At 41.9% G+C, this 26,562-nt stretch overlaps 1 protein-coding gene across 1 annotated transcript in view; it reads left to right on the top strand.

Moving 5' to 3' along the window:
- The window catches only part of LAMA1 (laminin subunit alpha 1), a 148,876-nt gene that overhangs the window by 16,090 nt on the left and 106,224 nt on the right, over positions 1 to 26,562 (top strand). Inside the window, exons 2-3 of the mRNA XM_065398699.1 lie at positions 18,544 to 18,714; positions 19,032 to 19,144. Coding sequence (XP_065254771.1) covers positions 18,544 to 18,714; positions 19,032 to 19,144 — 284 coding nt within the window. The remainder of the gene's footprint in view (positions 1 to 18,543; positions 18,715 to 19,031; positions 19,145 to 26,562) is intronic.

Here is a 26,562-nt window from a genome sequence, read left to right as displayed (position 1 = left end):
GCCAACCAGTGAAATAACCCGCTTCCTTCCCCGACGGACCAAGGGATGCACCCCACCCATGAACTTATCCGCTACACCGATACTGACTTGGACTCCTTATTCATTCCATGGGTGGCGTACCCAAGCCCACCTATCCACTGACACTTTAAAAACCCTTGCACCCCAATCTGGGTCTATGCAGGTTATGCAATATGTATGTATCTTCTCATCCTTGCAAACAATACCTGTAACCCCTGTGTCAAAGTTCCTCCTCTATCTTGGTGGGTCCTGCGCTTATTGGCAGATTTTCTTGCCTCAGAGATTCACCATGTGGGTTGGGGAACAGCCCAGAGACCTTCCCCTCTGGAAGAACCCACAGTCCAGGTCAATTGGGAGGTTTGGGGGGGAACCCAGGCCCACCCTCTACTCCAGGTTCCAGCCCAGGGCCCTGTGGACTGCAGCTGTCTATAGTGCCTCCTGTAACAGCTGCATGACAGCTACAATTCCCTGGGCTACTTCCCCATGGCCTCCTCCAAACACCTTCCTTATTCTCACCACAGCCTTCCTCCTGGTGTCTGATAACACTTGTGCTCCTCAGTCCTCCAACAGCACACCCTCTCAGCTCCTTGCACCTCTTGCTCCCAGCTTCTCACATTACAAACTGAAGTGAGCTCCTTTTAAAACCCAGGTGCCCTAATTAGCCTGCCTTAATTGATTCTAGAAGCTTCTTCTTAATTGGCTCCAGGTGTCCTAATTAACCTGCCTGCCTTAACTGGTTCTAGCAGGTTCCTGATTACTCTAGTGCAGCCCCTTCTCTGGTCACTCAGGGAACAGAAAACTAGTGACCAGTATATTTGCCCTCTACCAGACTCCTGTACCCCACTGGTCTGGGTCTGTCACATCCCCCATAACCCAAGCCTGATCCCAGATGTACAGTACCTTCCCTCTTAACTCATGTATATTTCATTTTAAACATTAACTTTAATAAAATTTTTAAATCTGAACCATCTTGTACAGTGTCTGAGTATCCTGGCTAGAAAGACAATTAGGGAGGCCACAAAGTCTTATTAGAGGGTTTGAATGTAATTTGTCATTTTAAGTACATTCATAGCATTTATTTTAAAAAAGCCCTAGTTGAAGTCACATTTAAAAGCTAGACTTCAAATTGGACTTTGATATGTATAATTGATTTACATATCTGAAATGTTTGTTCATCACCAATAGAATCATCAATTTCTTGGTCTAAGATTTCATCAGTCATTCTCCAGATTGATCTTTTCTTCCCCATTCCCATGTCTGCCTTATTGCCCAACCATTCTCTTTGTAATATGTTCATTGTACCTCTTACTAGGCACATCTGCAAATTCTTCTTTAAGATTATAAAGGGAGCTGGCACTGGTAGCAGCTCCAATATTTAAGTTGCCTAACAGTTCCCATCATAAAAGATTCTTGCAGCCTTTTTTTTTTTTTTTTTTTTTTTTGATAAACTCTTAATACTTTCACTGCTGTTTGATCAAGCCTTTGAAATTTGGCAGGGACAAAGCCCTGAGGCTACAGATGCATTTTGGTTTGTCTGTTCAGGGCAGAGCTATACATTGTTAAAAACTCTGCTTTTTCCTCTTTCTTGATTCCATCCCTGAACATTTTTTGGTCATTTTTCTAAAAACCTGGGCCTAAGCTGCTGTCAAAGCAGTGGCACACACTGCATTGGGAAAACCTTATACCTCTAGTGGTAGATGTTTGTGCTGAGGTCCCAAGTTCAAATGTTTATATGAATCTAAACAAGGCAATGGGGGGAAAAAAGTACATTTCATCTAACAGATGACAGAAAGTTAGAGGCAAAAAGAATACATTAGACTATTTTCCCTTAATTTTGAAGTGCTGGGTCTCCCCTTCCTGCAATAAATCCTGTGGGAGGGAACTAAAGAGGAGGAACTCTAGCAAGGATCTACCCATGAAATTCTTCCCTGGGCATTCCATCATGAGGATGAAGTTTGCCCTGGCCCAGGGCCGGTTCCAGGCACCAGCTTGGCAAGCAGGTGCTTGGGGCGGCCACTCCGGAGAGGGGCGGCAGGTCCAGCGATTCGGCGGCAATTCGGCGGACGGTCCCTTACTCCCGCTGGGAGCGAAGGACCTTCCGCCGAATTGCCGCCGCAGATCGCGATCGCGGCTTTTTTTTTTTTTTTTTTTTTTTTTTTGGCTGCTTGGGGTGGCCAAAACCCTGGAGCCGGCCCTGCCCTTGCCCCCACACTTGTAGGCTCCCCAAGAATCTCTGCCGATCCTGGGGAATCAACGAGATATCAGGACTTTCTTTCCTGCCCCCCTGGCAGCCTTCTCTACTCCCTGGCAAGGGAACAGCACCTCTAACTGGGGATTTTGAGGTGGAGGGGTGCTCAGCAAGGAAGGCACTATAGCCTCAGGCTATATGACCTTTCCTGGGGAATCCCAAAAAATCCAGAGTGGGGATGGGGGCTGTCCACCACTGCCAACCCCCAGACAGCCCAGTGCCCATGTTTCCCCCTCTGCAGATCTCAACACCTTGTGTGGGGTTCTAACGTGAAGAGGATAGTGTGACAGCGGGAGCTAAGCAGGATTCACACCTGAAGTGTTCCCTCCCATGCATGGATTTTTGGGGTACAGTCTCACCCCAATGGAATAAAACTCTATTTTCCACCTGCTGCAGAGCCCCCTTTTTAAAAATAAGGTCACGTTCTATTGTTTTCTGCTTTGGAATGTGGTAGGGGAAGAAACTCTCATATAACGTTAACATTTTACACCAGGGAAGAACAGGTTGTTTGCCTTTAGTAAACTTCAACAATAAACAATTAAAGCTTAATTAATGTAATCTATTATTTTCCATTAGTTTTCTGTCATTTGTTATGTCAAGTGCACTTTTTAGCCCACTGACTTCTTGTTTAAAAGAATTTCACAGTGTTTTGGACAAACTTACTTTTTTCTATAGTCTTTGTTTTATTCTAACTTTGAAATAGTTGGTTGGTGTTTGAGAGTTTGAAAGAAGGCATGTTGTGAAAGGCACAACTGTTGCTTTGAATTTAGAGAAAAAGCTTAACCTTCATGAACCATATATAAATGGGGGGGGAGATAGTAAAGCTGACTAGGATCATTCTTGAGCAAACAACATTGTTGCTAGCTTCACTTTCTATTTTCAGCTTGAATTTGAGATAATACCTTTTCTGTTATGTTGCAACGTTCAATTGCTTTCAAATGCATTTCCAAACACTGTGGCATTAATTAGCATGTCGTCTAACCCAGTTCAGAGCATGTCTAGATAACACCAGTAGCTGCCAATGTCTTGTCTACATTGTTGCTGCCGGGGATGGAACTGAACTGGTGGTAGCAACAGTGGGACATTTTTAGCAAAAAATGCCTTTTGTCACTTACATTGGAGCTGTGGAAGAAGGCGGGATAGACCTAGGTCTTCTGAGATTTGTTGGTATTCTAGCAGATTGCAGAATTCAAATTAGAATTTCAAATAGAAATCACCACTAATGTGGTGAATTTTCTGCAGTTCCCTTTGAAATGCCTATCAGATTATTAAAATGCAACCTGCAAAAGCGTTTACAAATCTGAGAACCATAAAGCTGTCTGCAGAACGTACTAAAAAGCATCCAGCCAAGGTCTGAATGGAAACTAACTCTGTTTACAACTAACTTGGGTCAACTGACATTATACCAGCCAGTTCTGTTCTATGATATTAGAAAGAACTACACTGGAACAATGGAGCCATCTTTGGGGGAAGGTCATGACCTGGTTTGGGGGTTTTATTTTATATATAAAATAAAGTTTTAAAAGCTGTACCATGTACTAAAAGCAACCCCTTATCCGAGCCTCTGTGGGGCTCTCTCTGTTTAGGGTGACTAGGGTTACCATATTTCAGCAAGCAAAAAAGAGGACGGGAGGAGCCCCGCCCTAGCTCCGCCCCCGTCCTGCCCTAGCCCCGCCCCTGCCCCTTCCACTCCCTCCCACTTCCCGCCCCCCTCAGAACTCCCAACCCTCCCCCCGCTCCTTGTCCCCTGACTCTCCCCTCCTGGGACCCCTGCCCCTAACTGCCCCCCAGGACTCCACCCCCTACCTAAGCCTCCCTGCCTCTTGTCCCCTGACTGCCCCCTCCTGAGACCCTCCCCCCATCCTAACTGCCCCCCAGGACCCTACCCCCTACCTGTACCTTGACTGCCCCAACCCTTATCCACACACACCCCCACCCCCAGACAGACCCCTGGGACTCCCACGCCCCATCCAACCACTCCCCACCCCCTGACAGCCCCCCCCAGAACTCCCGACCCATCTAAACCCCTCTGCTCCCTGTCCCCTGACTGCTCCGATTCCTCTCCCCACCCCTGCCCCCTGACAGCCCCGCCCCCAGAACTCCCAACCCCCCCCCACTCCTTGTCCCCTGACTCCACCCTCCTGGGACCCTTGCTCCTAACTGCCCTCCAGAACCCCACCCCCTACCTAAGCCTCCCTGTTCCTTGTTCCCTAACTGCCCCCTCCTAAGACCCCCCCCACCCTAACTGCCCCCCAGGACCCAAACCCCTACCTGTACCCTGACTGCCCAAAACCTTATTCACATCCCTCCATAAAGCCCCCCCCCGAACTCCCGACCCCCCCGTTTCTTGACTGCCCCCTCCAGAACCTCCCTGCCCCTTCTCCGACACCCTGGCCCCCTTACCCTGCCGCTCGTCCCGGCACGCTGGGCAGCAGGGGAGGAGGAGCGGGAGAGGAGCTCCAGACTGCCGGAGGCGATCTGCGAATGCAGGGAGGGAGGGAGTGATCTCTGCTGCAGGGGAAGCGGAGGAGGGGCTCTCTCTGGCTGTCGGAGCCCCATGTAAGTGGCACCATCCGGCCGGCTGCCCTGTTAGCCGCGCACGCTCTGCATGAGGGGGGAAGTCCAGACATTTACAAATCCCCCCCGGACGCTATTTTTAGCTCAAAAAGCCGTACATGTCCGGGGGAATCCGGACGAATGGTAACCCTAAGGGTGACCATATTTCCCAAAGTAAAAATGGGACACTGCGTGGGGCTGGTCAGAGTCACCTGGCATCGCTGCTTGCCCGAGTGCACCCCCAGCCCGCATAGGGCTGGCCCTGAGCCTGCCCCTCAAGGACCCCCCTGCCTCTATGCCTTCTGGGGCTGGGGCGGCCTGCCTGAGCCCCACGCTACCTGGGGTGACAGCCTGAGCCCTGCTGGGCTGATGATCAGTTGGCAAGAGCAAATGGGACAAATGCCCATTTTTGCCAAAAAAGTTGGGATGTCCAGGACAGGGCTTAAAAGTGGGACTGTCCTGGCCAAAATGGGATGTGTGGTCACCCTATTTCTTTTGATCTAGTGGAGATTCAGTTAGCTGTAATGTTACAGCAGAGCAGTTAACTTGTGTCATGTCAAGGCTATTCCTTTTTATTAAACTGGTTGAATATAATTGGTTACTTGCTGTTTTAAGCACAGTGTGAATATCATAGTTTGAAAATGGGTTAAAGCCACCTTTGATGCAAATGTTTCAGCAGTGGCTGTACAAAATGGAGAATAAGGTAGACCAAACGTTATAGCATGAAGCTTTTGCTTTGTATTCCTATAGAAAAAGTAGAGGATTTTTTTTTTGCAATTATCTATATATTATCCAAATTTATGTGATTTTCACCATTCCAAGAGGCAGTTCTGCAAAGCTTCACACCTCTGAGTAAGGATTACTCACATGAATAAATGTTACAAAATTGGGCCCTTAACTATGAAGAAACTATTCAATAAAAAAGGTCTGGGGAACCTATGTCACTGCTGGCATAAATGATATAATTTTACTAACTACAATGGGGGAATCTAGCCCCAAGACTCATAGGTTCAATACATCTCTTGAACCCAGTAAGTTAGAAATTGGAGCAAGGAAGAACAATTAAAGCTAAGAGCTGTACTTTGGAAAACTGTCTTTGAGAATTGTATAAGGAATGTGACCTCAGCTTGTGAAGTATAATACTATTCCACATTTTATACATTTTAATGGTCTTTAACATTTTATTGCTTTTTGCCCTTTATAATCCTTTGTTTTCCTCCAGTGCTTGAAAGTCTCAAGAACAACTGCCACTGTGTATTCTGTGTAAATGTTTTCAATAAATGAAAGATCTATTGCTGGTGAACAACTTGAACGTCGCCTCTTTGTTATAAATTGCTGACTGTTTTACATTTTTAGAACACTAATTTGTGAATGAAATTAGACCCCTTCATGTATTTTTGTGCTCTGAAAACTGAATCTGTTAAAAAGGCCCATTGTTACTGCTGATATCAGTTCCCTATGTTTTTCCAAGTCACATTTGCTTTATTCATTGGCAAATTCTCTTTATTACTGACAGCACAGAAAGGCCAAAACAGTTGTGGGGAAGGAGAAAGGAATCAACTGGCTACCCTGCAGTATGAATCAGTAAAATTCCTGGCAAAGATCTGCTTTGAATCTTTATTGTATGTGTTGATATACAGTCCAGAAAATATTATGTCATTCTCTTGATCTATTTCGTGGCTGACTTCATATAATTGTTGTCTTCATGTCCCAAAAGTTCTTTGTTTTCTAATTCTGGGATGAATAGGTTTTTTCTTCCCTAAACTATTCAAGCTTTCCTGGAATATAGGACAGAGGCCTCAAATCAATTAACCCTGTTTTGAAAGGAGCAATCTAAGACTTAAATGGTCCCCATTACCATAGAGTCTGAAAACTTAATATATTTATCCTCACAACACATCTGTGAGGTAGGGAACTACTATTATTCCCATTTCACAGATAAGGACAGAGAGAGTTGTCCAAAGGCACACAGGAAGTCTGTAGCAGAGCAGGGGATTGCAGCTGGATCACTCAAATCCCAGGTTAATGTCCTAACCCCTGGACAATTCTTTGAATTACATGAGTAGGTTTATTTCTGGCAATCTCATTTCTTTGGGATTATTGGACATCAGTTCATTTACAGTACATTTGTTGCTTATTTTGTCTATTCTATTGAAAATTAGGTAGAAAATTAGTCTCACTATTGGATACTGCATTTTGCCTCTTCAGATGTTAGATGTTTTAGTTCAGTAGTTTGTTTCTGTTTTTAATAGATCTGATGGATCAATTATATATTTTTAAAATGCAATAAAAAACTGATGCGCTATTAAGGCTGTACAGTTAAAAATCACACAGTCTGGAAATGCAAAGATTAAGGTTTCAGCAGCCATGTTAACTTGGCCATCTTGCAAAACCTGTATGTGACACCAGTCAATAGGCAGACCATGGGCCAAATCCAGACTGCCAGACGCTTTTGAACGGATCCTGAAATCTTTTCATTTACTTATTATTATTATTATTATTATTTATTATTATTGTTTTTTATTATTATTATTTTCTCTGGAGAGTGGACCTTGACTATACCTTTGACTAAGAAACTTGGACCTTGACAAAAAATAGACTACCTCTTCTGAATATGTTTGTACAATGTTGCTGTACACGTAAATAAAAAAATAACAGGAACAAAAAATAATATATGTGCTTTTCCTGATGTAGTGTAATTTTAGCTTTAATTTTAAAGGATACGTCCAGACTACCCGCCAAATCGGCGGGTAGTAATCGATCTATCGGGGATCGATATAGCGCGTCTCGTCTAGATGCGCTATATCGATCACCAAACTCACTCCCGTCGATTCTGGAACTCCACCAGGGCGAGCGGTGGTAGCGGAGTTGACGGGGGAGCCACGGCCGTCGATCCTGCACCGTGAGGACCCGAGATAAGTCGAAATAAGATACGTCGGACTTCAGCTACGCTATTCGCGTAGCTGAAGTTGCGTATCTTACATCGACACTCCCCCGCTCTCCCCCCAGTGTAGACCAGCCCAAAGTTATGTTTTAATTTCCTAGGGTTGGGGTTTTTTTGTTTTTGTTTTTAAGGAAGAAAGGATGAAAATTGGAGTAGGGGATTCAGAACCTTAGAAAAGGGAATACACAGAAACAGAATACACCCTGTGGCCCCTGGTGTCTTAAGAAGGTCTGTTTCCAGTAAAAGAAAAAGATAGCAGCCATGCCCAAATAGAACATCTTCTCATCATATGAATGAGTGTTTTATCTGAATATCAAGTTTACCTTGACTTGGAGTCTTTAACAAAAATATCTCATTTTACCAAAATAAAGCCATCACTGAAAGCTCTGGATTGCTCAAACAAGTTTGTTCCCCAAATAGCTTGAAGAACTCTGAACTTTGGTTTCCACACACATTTGATAGCATTGATATGGATTGCTTGAGGCTCAGAACAACTACTGAAACAAAGGGTCAGAGCAAAAACTCTAGTGTTACAGTAACTGAGCCATATAATATATTTGCAAACTTGCCTTGTGTATCTGAGTCCTGCCCACGTGGAAAGAAACTGCCTGTAACATGAAACAATAATTAATAGTATGGTCATACATTTTATGCAAAATGGCGCACAAGTTACAAGACTTAAGACATTTACTAAAGTACAGAGTATTCAGGGCCTGGTTTTCAGAAGTGCTGAGCACCCATTATTACAGCTGGAGTCAATGGATGCTGTGGGGGCCAGCATCTACATCCTTATGTGACAGAAAAATGCATATAACAGTACACTGAAGAGCCACTAAGATTTAACGGAAAACGTATAATTCTTCTAATTAGGCACAATTCTACCTATATTTTTTTATTTTCTACACCATAAATCCCTGTCCTGTTTTTATTAGTAGGAAAAGAATAGGAAGACCTGCTAACATTCTTTATTCTCTTGATGTCATACCTTTCATTTACATGTCAATGAATTGTGAAATTGCAAAATATAGAATTATGACAAACAAAAGGAGCACCAAAAGAAAGTGTGCTTTTAAGAAATACATATCCTGTTCTTGTACAAGAGCCCTTAAAATAATAATAATTAATAGTAATGATAATTAATAATAATGTGATCATGATATTAATCCTTCCTATTAGAATAACATTTTACATTTTCACATATAATAGTCATAAGGTCTTGGAAATTGATGCTTGAAAAATAAAGTGTCTTTCCATAGTCCAGTCTTAGGCTATGTTTACACTAGCACTCTTGTCAGTAAAACTTTTGTCGGTCAGGGGTGTGAAAAAACTCAACCCCCTGATTGACATATATTACTCTTGACAGAAGTGCCGGTGAAGACAGTGCTATTGGTGGGAGATGCTCTCCCGCCGATGTAGCTACCGCTGTTCATTAGCGATGGTTTACTTATGCCAGCAGAAGAGAGCTCTCCTGTCTGCATAGAGCAGTTGCATGGGAGACCTTACAGCTGCGCAGGTGCATCGGTACAGTTGTGCTGCTGTAAGGGCCCTCGGCCCGTGCCGCTTCCAGCAGCTCCCACTGGCCTGGAGCGGCGAACCGCGGCCCCTGGGAGCCGCGATCGGCCGAACCTGCGGACGCGGCAGGTACACAAACTGGCCCGTCCCGCCAGGGGCTTTCCCTGCACAAGCGATGGAACAAGTTTGGGAACCACTGGCGTAAATTATATTACATAATCTGTGTTTTGCAAGATGTATGATGTTACTGCAAGGCATCATTTTGAAAAGAACTGTAGTTCTGGTGGAAACTAGATGAGCATTTTCAAAAAATACTTCTGCAATCCAGGCATTAGCAGGCTTCTATAAAAATCAGTATTTACAGCTAGCATTTATTTGGAAGGTTAATGAATATATAATGAGTACTGATAAATCTCTACCAACGAATGTGGATGAAATCAAGACTCTCTAAGGCTATGTCTACACTACACAGCTTTTAGTGACATAGCTGTGCCACTACAGCCGTGCTGCTAAAAGGCGCTCCTGCCGACAAAGCACTGTTCACACCAGCGCTTGTTGTCAACAAAACTTTTATCTTTCAAGGGTGTGTATTTTTTAGTTTTTTTTTTTTAACACCTCTGAACAACGAAAGTTTTGTCTTTCACTTGCCAGTGTGGAAAAAGCCAAAATTGAAGTGTAGCATTAGCATTAGAACACAGTATTAGGAAATTAAGGTTAAATTTTTCAGAGCGAACTAGGAAATTTAGACTCACCTCTCATTGAAATTAATGCGAGTTGCCTGACTAAATCTCCTAGTCAATGTTGAAAATCTCAACCTAAGGGTTTAATTATTTTGTCTGTTCTAAAACTGACCAGAAGCAAAAGAGATTGGATTTTAAATGAGTCTCTATCTGAGATGAGTACTTGTATGTGGAAGGCGCTCAGATACTATGATGGCAGGTGGCAGTTCAAACCTATAAGATAGATGCAGTTTCCTAGACCAGTTTGGGCCTATAAGGGTCTATGGAGTTATGCTATTTTGCCAGCAAGGGGAGGCAGGTGAAACTGAAGTTTAGAATTCCAGGGCTCACTATCCTCTTCGTTAGCCTTGTTTTTCTCTTGCCAGCAGCAGGCTTGGACCCGTTCTTGCTTCTTGGATCTAAAGAGAGCTTTAAAACAAAGCTGATTATGAGTATAATGTAGGCTTTATACACTGCTCAGTTAAGCCCCCTTTCTGTGTGGCTGTATGCACAGACAACTGAATGGGCAGTCTCCTATTGAAGTGCTGTGGGTCTTTGAGACGCACCCTTTTTGTCCTTGGCTATCTTGCAACATAATGAATAAAACAGCAAAATTTTAAAAAAACCACCACAATATTTTTTCTTATTTATTTCAATTTTGTAAATTAAACTTATCAATTAAAATGTGAAATTACAACCATCTGTCCAAAGGGCTAAATTCCCTTACATCAAATAAAATCAATACGTTCATTGTGTCTTGTGCTGTGAGCTGAGCGGGAATGGGGATTTTTCATTCTGCGAAAACTTCCAAAATTTTGAACTTTTTTGTTCCTCAGTGGAATGGGAAAAAAGCCGCACAATTTTGCATAGAATGGCCCTCCATCTGGCCAGGTGGGAAACTGCTCCCCAGCTCCCCAGGGACCCCTGCCTTTCCATTGGGAATTTTGTCAAAATTGGTATGTTCCCCTTGGAATATTTTGATTAATCAGCATTTTCCGGAGGGCCCCATAAACCTAAGAACAACCTTGTGGGGGGTGGGGGGGGGGTCAAACAGATTCTACATATTTTAATAAGGTTTAAAGTTACCTGTATTGACTTGTATTTTAAGTTCAGCTTGTTTTGTATGTATTCAGACAGGTGGTTTCTATGTATAGTATTGTCTATTTACCCACTTGTGTAAACTAACATGATGACAAAATACTAATGAATCAGCTGTTAGTATATTGTGTTGAACCAGGCCGTGGGCCTTATGAACTGCTCTGGTGGGCCATGTATGGCCCGCAGGCCAGGCGCTCCTGATTTAAGGGGAATGTGGAGTACTACTACCCGAGTAGCCTAATAAATATACCTTCTGGGGAGCGTAGTGAGGAGTGCCCTTTGCTACACCCATAGAATAGGTACATTCACCACTCCTTCCATGCTCCATGCCTACCTTGTTTCAGGCATACGTGCTCAACCTGTGCTCTGAACCTAAAACATAGTGGCCTCCTGAGCTGGGTGCACTGAGGAGAGAGGGGTAAGTGTTTGCTCCCTGGGCATTCTTCTTCTCTCCCTAGTGCTTCCATACAGGAAAGGTTATAACGTGACCTTGTAGTGCACTGAACTGTGTAAGTAAAACAGATAATTTTCTCTCCTGGGTGTCTGAGGCTGCAGGTATTAGTCAAGTCTCAATATTTTTGAGTTTTCTCTTTGTTAGAATGAAAGCATGTTTCACATTAATACTGAGTAGTTTTGCTGTTGCTGCGTCGCTCAGCTCCTTTTGATCTAAGGCGAGAAACAAGACAAGGCTGTTCTTTATTTCTCTACCTCTTAGTCATTGATGCTGAGCCTGGGGACATGAAACAATAAAACAATTGGAGGAGCATTCAAAAGGTCCTCCTTTGGGCACTATCACAGGATTTGGTTGACCCCATTTGGTGGCTCAAAAAACAAGGGAAATTTTCAAAGCAGTGTGTGGGCAGTGCATGTTCTGGATGCTCAGGTTTTATTAGGCATCCAGCCAGTGGCACTTTCTGACTGCTGTATGCTCTCCAGGTGCTGTTGTTTCCTTATTTTCAGTTCTCCGCCTGGTCCTAGGTCACTGCAGACACTTCAGTAATCGTCTCATGAGACACCTGTGGAATCCAGAGTCACATTATAAGGATTAAAGAAACAAACAAACAAAAATTGGAATAGATTTAAGCCCTCATACTTCAGGGAATAAGTCAACTCCGATCATTGGGGGTTAGTAATTTATTCCATTATGCCCACTGTGGAGTTTCTTGTGCCTCCATCTGAATAATCTGGCACTGGCCAATGTTGGGGCCAGGAGCAGTGCATTGATCCAATATGGCAATTCCTATGTTCCTAGGCATACAATTCCTGAATAATTTGGTGTTGGGTATGCATATCTATATGAAAATGATTTGTAGTTTGTAATCCTGTGGATCATGGCATTTTGATAGTGCTCAAGGCAAAAAGCCAGCTGATTGTCTGACATCAGTTGTGTTCCTGCCAATTCTCTGAAATGATTCAGGGGCAAGGATGCCAAGTGCAGTGGTGACCCTGACTGTGCAGTGGAATGGGGTTGGCACTGCAGAAAAAAAGGGATCAAGATTTGGTGACCCCATTCAAAGGGCCCACAACCCCCGAGTGCTGTGGAGCTGTCCTTTCTGTGCCACAGCAGGCAAGGGTTTAGAGGGGTGTGAAAGAAGAAAGGGCAGCATGAGTGGATTTGCTGATCCATAGGTTTATTGGCCATGTTCCACTGTGGAAGGGAAGTGCATTTACTGAGGCCCTGTGGCAATGTTGCCACACAGCAATCTGTGGGTGTGTGGGTGGATTCCTTCTTTCCCCTAGTCCCTGAAGAAAACCACTTGGGCTGTGTGCTGAGTTAAGTACACCTCTACCTCAATATAACGCTGTCCTCGGGAGCCAAAATATCTTACCGCGTTATCGGTGAAACCGCGTTCTATCGAACTTGCTTTGATCCACCGGAGTGCGCAGCCCCGCCCCCCCGAGCACTGCTTTACTGCGTTATATCCGAATTCGTGTTATATCGGGGTAGAGGTGTATTTGATTCTTAATTCTTCTCTGTTATTCAGCCAAGTCATCCAGGATTTTTATGGCTCAAGCGTTAATGTGAAAAGCTCTGCCACATCCAGATTGCAATCCTTGCTACTAGGGACATATAGTTCTCTTTTCTTGCTCGGTAACACCACTTTGGTACCAGCCACCCATTTCCTTAGCCTCCTTATGCTAACTTTTATTGACGGGCGTGACCAAAGGCAACGTCATTACAAACAAGAGTGGCAGGCTTCAAAACTGCCACCATCTGAATCCTTAAGAGTAAGAAGTACATTTCAGTTTGGTATTAACTTAGTGTTCCAGGTGTAGATCTTATTCAAGGTCAAATTGGTGTATTTTGAACACTGTTAATTTCCTGATACTGCACAGTGTTTTACTGTGGGAACCTCTCTTGTTTTGGACAAGTGGGCAGCTGAGTAATCAGAGGAGAACAAATTAAAGACAAAAATTTGTGCTATTATGTAAAGGGCTGGACAGTGATCAGAAAAAGCATGTATGCTTGTTTCGGTTAACAGCAGGGTCTCTTTCTTCCTTGTTTTCTCATAGTTGTCACTTTTAATGTGGTGGGCACTAACTCTTGCAGCTGTAAAGCAGAAAGGGGGGGAAGGGGAAAAAAGAACAGGCAGCATTATTAAATAAATATATTAGTTTCTGTGTGGGATCTTTGTCTACAAATAGGAAATAGACACAATCCCTGGTTAATTATTTTAGCAAATGAAATTCAGTCAACCAATTTAACCATCCCTCGCCCATGCCACTTCCCGCCGCCCCCATTGGCCCAGGACGGCGAACCGCAGCCAGTGGGGGCCGCGATCGGCCGAACCTGCCGCGTCAGCAGGTCAATAAACTGGCCCGGCCCACCAGGGTGCTTACCCTGGCAAGCCGCGTGCCAAACGTTGCCGACCCCTGAGTTAGATCAATGTCTTTCACAATCTAGACACAGTTGCATACTGGTTTACTTTTATGAAATACAGTTTCCTTTCTCCAGATGCTCTGTTATCTTATGGTGCCTTAGATGCTGTGGAGCAGGGGTAGGCAACCTATGGCACGCGTGCTGAAGGCGGCACACAAGCTGATTTTCAGTGGCACTCACACTGCCTGGGTCCTGGCCACCAGTCCGGGGGGCTCTGCATTTTAATTTAATTTTAAATGAAGCTTCTTAAACATTTTAAAAACCTTATTTACTTTACATACAACAATAGTTTAGTTATATATTATAGACTTATAGAAAGAGACCTTCTAAAAACGTTAAAATGTATTACTGGCATGCGAAACCTTAAATTAGAGTGAATAAATGAAGACTCGGCACACCACTTCTGAAAGGTTGCCGACCCCTACTGTAGAGTGATATGACTGAAAAGTTACCCTTTTGCCTTTATTGGGCTCATCTAGTTCTGGGAGCATCCCCCTGCCCCCAAGACTGTAAACAATGCCATATTTCACTGATTATTTTTTTTTGGCAGTGTGGGGGTGGGAGAGAGTCCTTGCACTCATCACACTGAGTAGCACAAGAACACTTTAACTTAGAAGGGAACATTCTAATGTAAAGCCGTGAAACTCATTTGGTTTTGATGGATTTATTGACCTTGCCGACTACGGAGCAATTCCTAAACTCCTTCAACTCCCACCAAATTGTCAGTGGCCAAATGTATCTATAGTTTAACTTCATTGGCTTGAAGGATAACCAGAGATTAATTTGGCCTACTGGGAGTTGCGAGTGCTCAGCATCTTGCAGGATCAAACCCCGAGTCATTTGTTTTAGTCTGGACCCGTAGGCGAAATGAAACTTTAGGTCTATTACTCTGTTTGTATCTTCCGAAAGACCCACCATGTGATCAACTGTCACAAGTTTCATTATCAGTGTAATTATGGATCTGAAGCCAGTGAAATGTTTGATTAGGAGGAATGGGGCGGGGGGGGAGGGGGGAAGAGGAGGAGGGCTGGAAGAGGTTCAGTTGAAAACTCTGCTTTGCTACAGTTTTTGAACTCAATCCTAATATGACTTGAGGTTTTGGAATGAAATTTTCATATAGCACCTCTCTTTAGTGCCTTACTTTTTCCTTGGCACAAATCCATGGATTTAAGCTGTGGATGGAGGTCATTGCGGGTAGTCTATGTCGCATGTAATTGTAGCCAGTGTAATGAATGACCCTGGAGGTGACAGAAAGCTGATGAAGGCTGGCTGATATTGGGAAGCCTAAGTGATTGACAGCAAATACTGAATGCTAGAGACTTCTGATTGCTGGAAAATGATGTAAATGAGGAATATTAGTCTAATCCTCTCACCTCCTCCATTTAGGCTCCATCTATATTTCTCAGGAAAAAAAATAAAAGGAAGGGCATATTCTTCTTATGCTCATACCAGTAACTCAGGAGTAAAAGCGGAGTAAGTGAGAGGAGAAACAGGACCATATTCAGCACATGGCATGCAAAGATATCAATGAGAATGACAGAAATAAATTTTCAGTGTTACAGAAATACCCATCTGCTTCCAGTTAAAACATCTAATGAGAACAAGAAATCAGGACTATGCTTGATTCAGCATTTATAGTTTATAGCTCCTCTCCCTCCTGTCCTCTTTAATGTTTTGAATACAATACAATTGAAAACACACTGAGCACTATTCAGATTGTGTTTCAGAACATTAGGATTTTGCCACATTTTGAGCTGAAGTTAAGATTTAAACTGAATTAAAATCCTTCCTTCATGCTTTTCATGGGAGTGTAATTACCATACAAAGACTCTTTGGTTCAATTGTAGTCCTATTTAGCTCTGCCCTAGAAAACCAAAACACAGCTATTAAAAGCTTTCTTTGTACGTGCTGTAGAAACTTAAGAAACGAATGAAAGAAGGGATATGTTATTGGAAATACAATTGGAATTATTTTTATTGAAATAATCATGAACGTAATTCTTTATAACGGGGAAAAAATAATCCTTTCAGGACCAGCCTCAGAAATAGCCTCTCTGCTCCAGCAGTAAAGACACGATTGCTTCTGGCACTTTTAACATGCCAGGCCTGATCTGGGAGCAGGGTCTTAGTTGTGGCCCGTCATTTTTAATCTTTAAACACAGCCTGGAACTCCAGAATTGTTTCTCTTTCCCAAAGTTACTTCTGATTTTAATGTCTGCAGGGGAAAGGGAGCAACTTGCAAATCTCAGCCTGATAAACACAAACAGTATTATCATAAACGGTATTATCACCTTGAAGTGAGTTTAGTTTGCTGGAGTATATTTTATAGAGAAAAGCTGGAAAACAGAAAAAGGGAACTAAGGGGCTGTAACAGTGACTTACCTTCTCTCTGTCAGATGTAGCTACTTTTTCAGTTTACTTCTTGCTGGAATGTAGTTTAATTCTCCAGCTGCATCAAAAATCTCCCTCTTCCAGTCTAACAAGAGTCCAGATCCTTCACCCTGTCTTTTTCCAAGGTCATAGGCATTCCCCAAGGGTCGATCTATTTTTCCCACTACTAGGGTACAACAGCAATACCCCTCAGAATCCAAAGGGGTGTTAAACCATCTAAACTCCAGCCTTAGGGCCCTCAGCCATGAAATAGCATCAGGTTAAGCCACCAAATCTCTGCCACTTTTCTTCCCCAATGCTCTTTTCTAACTCTGCCACAGCCCCTTAATTGTCCACTAAGGAGTTAGCTCTTTCTGGCCTTCATGTTCTCGCTAAAATAATACCTCCTCCTCATGGTATCATATCCAGCCATCTGTCTGCATGTCCAGTCCCTCTCCCTAGGTTTTCCCAAGCCATTTCCCTAGCACTCCAAACTCTTTTCTAGTCTCTCAGTAAAAAAGCTCCTGGCAGATCCCAGTCCCCACCTCGTCGCTTAGTTCTTATAAGAGCAGGGTGCTTATTTGTATATCTGCCCTTTCCCCAGCATCGTTCATTGTAGGATCCTATTATTCTCATTCTCAAATTCTCATACAATTTACATTGCCTCTGGGAATTATAAACCCCAAAATGCTTTGGTTCTGAACTGAACTGGCAATAGGGTCATGATACTGTAGCCTGCCTTAAAGGGACAGCACACCTGTTACAAGGATAATTGTACATTAGTGCTATAACAACAGAGGTTAGATTTAGCCACCCAGTCCCATACCAGCACTACTATGGTGACCCTTGGTTTTCTGTAGAGTTTAAGATTTCATTAGAAAAAAAATTATTAGCTATTAATTTGGAGACAGTAACTTTTCAAATATCAGTTGCTACACTGTTTTGCTGTGCATGGAGTTGGTCTCTGTCCCCCTCTAGTGGTTGGATTATGGTTAATGATCCTCTATTGCCTTCAAACTAACAATTATCCCTTTATTTCAAGCAGACAACTCATCCAGGGGCCTTGTTCTGAGTGGAAGTAATAAAATAAACGAGTGGTGCATACTGCCCCCATTCATATCAATGTGCTGTTTTGAAGCAAGATGGTGACAACTTAAACCATTCTTTACAATTTCATCAGTATTTACAATTTCTTGGGCGCAGAATAGCCGGAGCTCACTGCATTCCAGCTAATACCTTCTCTCTTTCCAAACGTGCCATTCTACTACTATACCACAAACTGCAGAAGGTGGGAGGCAACATATGAAGAATCCTCCTTATGTTTTATAGGGCTGCAGAAAAGCAGAGAACCAGGGCCTAAAATTCAATCTTTATGGGGACATACAGGAGCTCGAATAAAGCTTAGAGATTCAAAGTACGTTGTCCAAGTCATTAGTATTTCTGCATCTGTGAATTCCAATTAAAGGTCACCTTCCACAGAAATGGGGTACCAGTTATGTAAGTCTTCCATACCTAGGCACTTTAAATTTGCCTCCTGGATTTCATTTGTTTACACTGTGAAAATAGGTTTCAGTTTCCGCTCTTAAAAATAACTATTTTATTCTTCAGTAATGATCCAGATATGACATGGAATGAAAGTGCTATTGCAGTCTTACAATATCTGTAAGATAATGTAGAATTCATTTCATAAAGGTAACTTATTCTCAACATATCTTTTCCATTTTCCAAACTCTGTAGGACAGGAGTTCTCAAATTTCATTGCATCGTGACCCCCCTTCTGACAACAAAAATTACTACATGACCCCAGGAGGGGGACCCAAGCCTGAGTCCATCTGATTCCCACTGCCCCTGGGTGGGGGAGCCAAAGCCAAAGCCCGAGCGCCACTGCCCTGGGCGGGGAAGGGGTCAAAGCCGAAGCCCAAGGGCATCAGCCTCAGCAAGGGGGCCTGTAGCCTGAGCCCTACTGCCCGGGGCTGAATCCCTCAGGCTTTGGCCCCGGGCGGTGGGGCTCGGGCTTCAGCAACCCACTTTGGGGTCCTGACCCAGAGTTTGAGAACTGCTACTCTAGGACATACATGGGGAGGCAGACATTTGTTATGAAACCCCATATGATCACATGTGTATCCAGCAATAACCATTACTTTTTGTTTTAATCAGTCATCTTATTATATGATCGGTATTCATTTTTGTTTTTTAAGGTTTGTTTCCTGCTATTTTAAATCTGGCTAGCCATGCTCATATCAACACCAACGCCACCTGTGGTGAGAAGGGACCAGAGATGTTCTGCAAACTTGTGGAACATGTGCCGGGCCGACCTCTACGCAATGCACAATGCAGGGTGTGCGACCACAACAGTGCTAACCCCAAAGGCAAGTTTATGATGTTATATCTTTTTGGTCCCTTTCCACACTTTCACAGGACTGTGTGTAAGGTATATGTCTGTATCATTGTGGATGGAATTGACCTTTGTGCAGAGTGCCAGCATGAGGCCTATGTACCACTTAAGCCCTCAGGATAGGCCTAATAGTGACTTTCTGCACGGGGTCAATTTCACCCTAGATGTGCTTTATGGATGATTGTTTTGAGGAGAAAAATATTCAGCATGCAGCTTAAAAATACTAAGTAAGAAAAAAAATAAGATAATGACATTTATTCTTAAGAGACTTATTTTGTTATTTAAAAACAGAACAGCACCCTATCTCCAATGCTATAGATGGTACGAATAACTGGTGGCAAAGTCCCAGCATTCAGAATGGGAGGGAATACCATTGGGTCACCATCACCCTGGATCTAAGACAGGTGAGTAATACCAGATGTGTAAAAGAATGCATTTTCTATGTGACATAAGCCTAATCAAATGATTGCAGCTGTACTTGATAGTTTTTAGGTACCCAGACAATTAGCAATTAATTATGAATAGGTACTATACAGTCATGACTGCATTTAGATGAAGGTAAGATCTGATGGATCAGTCTATTTAATTTAAACAACCACGTTTTGTCAATCATTTGTTTAAAAGCATATTACTTTGACAATGATGCTGTTGGAAATTTTAGTCCTATCAGGTTGAAATGGGAATTAAATTTTCTGTTTACCAAAACATATACTCTCCCTTGATGAGCATGGAATATTTTAAAAAAGGGAGTAAATGTTTTGGTGTAAGATCCAGCCAAAAAGTGCTTGGAGGCTATTGTAAGATAACAGAGTGCAGTCTGCATCCAGTTACAAGCAGCCTTTGATCTGCAGTAAGTACGATAATCGAGGTACTGGATTTTGGAGGAAGTAAGTAAATTAGAGAGTGACTTTGGCTTTGAGAATAACTGAACATAAATCAATTATTGTTTAATAGTTCTCAGAACATAAACTTTTCAGTTAGTTTTAAATTATCTAACTTATGACAACTTTTTCATATTGTTTCTGTCTTTCAGCTTATTTACATTAAATACAAAAATGTGGCAATACAATGTAATTGTTAACAACAAGAAGTTCAAAGTTATGGTTCTCAGAGCAACTAAAACACACAAATACACACCTTTTTATGGATAAATTCTCAGGAATAGAAAATGATACACACATGCGATGGGACTGAGTTAACACTGCCGTCAGAATTGTAGCTTTTGGATTAATTGACTCTGGTCTTACTTTGCAACCTTAATATTGCACTAACAGCTTATGGCAGTTTCCCCCCCCCCCTTATTTATTTATTTATTTATTTGTTTATTAGTAAAAAAAAATTGCCTACCCTTAACTTTAGCATTTAAGTGGTCCCCATTAAGCTCTGCTGCTGAAACCTAGGGTAAAAGAGGGCTGATTTCCCCTTTTCCTGCTGCTACTGGTATTGGCTCTGGGAGAGTCCATTGTGGAGTTTTCCCCCCAAATTGTTCTGGGGCCTAGGGCTTATACCCCTGATTAATGAGCAATGGTTCTGTGCCCACCTAACCAAACACACAGAACCTGAGGAAACCACAGGAGACCAGGTCTATCTGTGGTGAAGATAGTTCCTTGGCACTGGCTCGGTGGCTCCTTACAATGCAGCTTGGAGTCATGCTACCAGGTTACCCCCCACCTCTCCTAGGTCTGAGGCTCCATGAACCTTTTGCCAGCTTGTCCTGGGGTTGGATGCATGACAGGTCTCCACAAAAGAGGTGACAAAACCAATTTCGAGGAACGGTTGGTTATTTTTAAGAAAGGTGCTTCTGAGAGTATGTGTAAAATGTATCAGTCTTCAATGAACCTTTTCATTGCCCAACATAAGTTTTTTGAAAATCAGGGCTCACGGATCTTTAACCACCACAAGGTGGGTTGATAACACTAGAAAACATCTAAAATCATGGAGAAATTCTGCTCATTGACAGAATGCAGATTTGTGAATTACAGTTGGTAACAAGGTTTTGCCAGGACTCTCTGGACTATTATGCAATGCAGTTTTGAAAGTTAAAATGGAAGCTTGGTCTGAGATGCCTTAAAAAGAAGCAAGGGCTGAACTAGTATTTAGTTTTCTGTTTAATTAGGAAGCAGCACTACGTTGTGGAAACATAATCACAGAATATCTTTTGTCAGCTACAGAGTATTTAGATGGGAATTTCTTGTTGTTTGCACAGTTTGCATTGTGTTTGGTTTGTAAATGAACAAACAGGAAGGAAGTAGCAGAAGGGGGTCTTAGCTTTTTGTCCTCCCATAATACTCTGCCAAATGGCTCTCCCATAATATTTGTACTCTGAAAACAGACCAGCTGACCTGACCTCTAACTCCTTTATTCTCCCTGGTCTATGCACTATTGATGGTGCCTCAAATACATATCTTTTCTCTTCTGACACATGCTCAGATTCGTTAATTTGGTTTGAAAAGTTTCTCCTCTGAGAAGCCTTTCCTCTGTGTTTCTTTAGAGCACTTGAAAGAGAAAAGACATTTAGGGCTATGTAACTTGAATGTAAATTACTACTCCACAAGGAAGGATTTTGGTTAATAAAGATTGCTTGGGGTCAATGAGTTATTAGAGCATTGATTTGTTAATGTTAATACTAAGCAATGTAATGTGAATGTTAATACTGAGCAAGTCAGTGCACGTAAAGGGTAACAAAGGAAACTTAATGCATGCATGAATAGTTTTAAGGATTTTGGGTAAATGTTTATTTCTAAAGGTTGATTGTGAATGGATTAGAAATATTCCTCTAGCAGTATTTTGCATTTTCTATTTTAATGTACATTTCAAAGAATCAATGTCTGTAACTGTGTACATTGCTCTCTGTGGTTGGTATCAATACTGTCAGTTACTTCCTTTAGATTCCAAGATTTGTGCCATATATCTCCCATCTCTTAAATTAGTTAGTTTATTTTTGTTTACAAAACTTAAGTGTTTTATGATGTGAATAATTGTTATTTATCATCCATTCTGAGTGGATGCTAAATGAAACACTGATTGAGATTGCTAGCTATGTACTTTGCACAGTATTGTAATCCAACTGTCATAGAATTGATGAATTCTAGTGTGTGTATAGCAGGGGTAGGCAACCTATGGCACGCGTGCCGAAGGCGGCACGTGAGCTGATTTTCAGTGGCACTCACACTGCCCGGGTCCTGGCCACCGGTCCGGGGGGCTCTGCATTTTAATATAATTTTTAATGTAGCTTCTTAAACATTTAAAAAAACCTCATTTACTTTACATACAACAATAGTTTAGTTGTATATTTATAGACTTATAGAAAGAGACCTTCTAAAAACATTAAAATGTATTACTGGCACGTAAAACCTTAAATTAGAATGAATAAATGAAGACTCGGCACATCACTTCTGAAAGGTTGCCGACCCCTGGTGTATAGCCTAGCATTGAGGCAGGGTATACAGACCCTGCCTCAATCCTGGGGCAGATCCTTTCAGTGGATGTAATTGTGATCACTCCACTGAGGTCAATTGACACCAGCTGAGGATTTGCTGCCATGTGTTCACTGGGTTCTACTGGCTGGAGGTTCCAGGAAGCAGAAATAAAAATCAACTATGTTCTAGCTTGCACCTAGGTTTTTGTAGTCCAGACACAGCTGGGCAGAACAGCAGCATGACAGATGCTAGTTAAAAGAAGAGTGCTGGCTAATAAGATGGTTACATTGTTCGTTAGGTCTTTGCCTTTTTGGAATCTCTTTTTTACGTGCAGACAAAGTTGAGCATTTTGTAGGGCTAGCGAAGTGGGTACTTTATGAAACTTCAGTACACAACATGGATCATAAAACTAGGTACACAGTATTGTGGCATATCTCTCAGCCTGTCAGGACCCAGATGTATAATGCTTTATATGTCTATAAATCTATACATATGCATGGCTAGGATTCAAGGTTGTGGAAGAAGATTGAACAGTGAGGTACAGACGCTCCCTGAGTTATGTAAACCCGACGTACACAAATCTGAGCTTTGGAAAAAGTTCGGTAAGCTAGAAATAGGAGGGTTTTTTTTGTTTTTGTTTTTTGCGTAATGGTTCGAGATACGTTTCCGACTTACGCAAAATTCGACTTACACCAGGTGTTCCGGAACGGATCGCTTGCGTAAGTCGGGGAGCGTCTGTACTGCATTGGTATATAAAATATTGGGATTTGTTTCATGGTCTCTTGCTCCCTGTTCTGGCAGTACTATAGAGGCCAAATGCTGAGCCTCAAATTAAGGGAGAAGCAGCACCTTTATGCTCAACAGTAACTGCTTTGGCTAATTTTTTAGAAATAATTAATAGCTATTGTTGTTGTTGTTGTTGTTATTATTAAATGCCACCAATGTGTTTTGCATTGCTGAGTTGAGGTTATGTGTGTATTGTGCACTGTTCAATGAGAAACAGTTTTCTCATTATTACTATTTATTATGGCTGAGATTTTCAAAGCTGTTTAAGGGTATTAGGTGCCTTTGAAAATCCCAGTTCATCATTATTACAATATAATACACAGGTTTCTGTCAGCGTTGGGGGCCCCCATTGTGCTGGGTGCAGGGCAAACACAAAAGAGTTCCTGCTGCATAGAGCTATTCCTGAATTTGAAAGTAAATCCCATTATTCTAATATGGTCTTGGATAACAGGATGTCAAAATATCTAAGCTTCTGATAAATGAATTACTCATAAATATTTAATATATTCTAAATTACTATGTAGAAGTTAGCATACTATTAATTTGTGGTTTCTGCTATTGATAAATAAAATATAATAATACCTACAATTTGTATAGGGATTTCATCTAGAAATCACTGTTCAACACGTGATTTCTGTAAGGCCAGATCCCTAGCTGACATAAATTGTCAATGCTCCATTGACTTCAACGGAGCGATGCCAATTTACATCAGCTGAAGATCTGTCTCAGAATCTTTATGTTGCTTTAAAACTGGTGGACTCTTAACATATGTGTGGTGTTCGCCCATATTATTTAGAACATTTTGTTGATTGAAATCAACGGAAGGATCAATATCGTAAAACAAAGCTAGTTCAGGAATTTGGAATCGCTTTTTGATTGAGATTACAACATACTCTAATGTCACTTTAACTTCTCTGAATAAAAACCAGAACGCACTTCTTCATGGGTTTCTGAGTTTCTTATAGGAGCCTGCAACAATCATAGTTTCTGAAACAAATATTGAAGTGTACAGGCTGACGCTAGGAATATCTCCCAGCACTTTCTGTTTATTAAAAGTTTGCATAAATTTAGTTTAGATTTTTTTGCAAGTCAAATCTGAATCTTAAGCATAACAGAGTTCTCTGGTAACAAGGTTTAATTGTACTTACAACACTGAGCAGAGTGGGTTTTGCCATCCATTAAAAAGGCATAGCATAGTTGCCCTTTGTATATGTTTTAACCACAAGCCTTGTCAAGCCATTGTGAAAAAGTACTATTCTCTTTTCTAAATTGCCTTTTTTGGAGTTTCAAGGTACATGTTTCTGTGCTCTTACCCTGAAGGGAAGATTTAAAGTAACTTATTATTAAGACTAGCAGGAACCAGTCTGAAAAAACGAGTACATTCTCCAGGGCTCATTTATTGTGCAGTCTTGTGCATTATGTGGTAGGCATCACACTACTGTGGTTTTATCAGGATATGCAAAAGGAGAGTTAATGAGATCCTGAAATTCAGTAGAGTGTCCTATCCCTAATATTCACTTTTTGGGAGTGAGATAGCACAATATTGTGAAGTTTGGATTAGGATGTGGATTTGAACTTTCCAACTGGTCCCAGTTTATATAACCAATAGAACGCTCCTGAAATTTGGGGACATCAGAATTGCCTAGGTTGGATTCACCTTTTATACTAGTCTTTCATTTCTGGTCAGTGGAGCTCAAGAACTTTTGGTTACAAAAGAGATGGGGTTTTGTGGCCTCTTTTTACAGTAGTCTCCATTTATGCAAATCAAAAAACTACTGCACCACTGGGAGTTCCTATGCAAGAGAGGCCTGGGGCTAAACTTGCAGAGATAGGAACAGGTCAGGATTTTAGAGCAATGGCAAAAATCTCTGGAGGAAGTTTAAATAGCATCTGCTGTATTGGCTATTGCCAGTCCAATTAGTTTCTCACTCTCTTGAGCTGTGGAATGTGCAAAATTGCCTGAGGATTAGGTGGGAAAAGTTTACTTTTTAGTTTAAAAATGGCAATAATTCTGCTTAAAGAATGAAAATACACCTCATCCAACTGAATCTGTGTTTAGGGAAACAAATACCAACAGTTGCTGGCAATTTTGGAGAATTGCTAAAACAGAATTAAGTGATAAGGTCTTTATGGCTTTGTGCATCTACAGACTTGTGACTCTTTTTAGTACAAGGTTATTTGTTTGGTCTTTGCCCTGGGTCCTGAATGCATGTAAAATGACACTTTCCAATCCATAGTTGCCTGGGGATCACTAAGTTGCTTTGGCTTGCCCTTTTTACCCTTGTAGTCCAGTAAAGAAATCAGTTCTGGGAAAGTTGCAAAGTCAAATTAAAATGCGCAAATGATTAGCTCTCACAGCACAGCTGTGCAAACTAGTTTATCATGAGACATTAGTAGACACAGAATGATTGAAAGGGTATGTGGGGAAGCTTGTAAATCACCAGCAGTGTTAACCTTAATAGTTAATAAAATAAAAAAATCTTGCTAGAAAATGTTCTGAGAATTGTATAAAATGATTTTCATTTTACAGAGTTTCCAGTATAGCAGCCACTCAAGTTGGGAGTGGGGAGTGTTTGCAGAGACTAGAGAGCCTGAGGCCTCACAAGCCTCTGGATGTTGAGGTTCTGCAGGGATGGGACCACACACAGCTGCGGACACTGAAGATGTCCATAGAGATGAATGTGTCTGTGTGCTGCTTCATTCATGTTTCTCCCTGGCAGCACAGCCTCTGTAGGAACCATGAGGCAATGACTGGATGTCTCATGACTACTCAATAGCTGGATCTTGAAAACCTGAAAAATTTGTGTAGTCCCTTCTCCATGAATCTCCAGTGGAGGGGCATCCACAGAGTTTCAGTGAGGGGGAAACAGTGCTAAGGAGGCAGCCTCTCCATGCAGACAGGGGTAGCAGGAGCACTCCTGCCCTTGGTTATCATATTTTAAGAAGCAAAGATATATAAATATCAAGATGGTATAAAAATGTACAGTGTATGGCATTGCATTCTGTTACAATATTTAATACAAATACTTCTCATTAAGAATTCAGTTAAATATCTATTTTTACAAAGCGGCCAAGTTTTCCTGTGTTGTTGGTGTTTTATGTCCTATGAATTCACTTAGGAAGACATAATAGAGGTGAGGGCAGGGCAGGGGACAGGCCATAGAATTATTTATTTAAGTGCTATGTGTTTACATGGAGTGGAACCCATACGCTCCAATGGAGAAAGATTGGGAGAGGTACGCATAGGCTGACCACATATGCAACCACATTTTCAAAACCATCCAGCTATTTTGGGGTACTTCTGTTTTTGGATGCCCAACTTTAGATGTCTTGTGTCTGATTTTCAGAGGTATCAAACATCCTAAGCTCTTATTGATGTCACTAGGACTTCTGAAAATCTGGCCCTTGAGGTCTCAAGTATGGCACCCAAAATCAGCTGCCATATTTCAAAATGTTGACTTTAAATAACACACACTTCATTAGAGTGAACAATATAAGTTCATAACCTCTGTGAAAATTCCTTTGTTTGACTGAGCCCCCTCAAGAAACTTGATATTCAAAATAGATTAAACGTACATATTCTTGTAATATTGTTTATTTTCATTCCCATAGCAGTG

This window comes from Emys orbicularis, chromosome 2 (genome assembly GCF_028017835.1).
Source record: "Emys orbicularis isolate rEmyOrb1 chromosome 2, rEmyOrb1.hap1, whole genome shotgun sequence".
NCBI lineage: Eukaryota > Metazoa > Chordata > Testudines > Emydidae > Emys > Emys orbicularis.
Note: the sequence above shows the minus strand (reverse complement) of the source record. Positions and strands in the feature narration are given on the sequence as shown.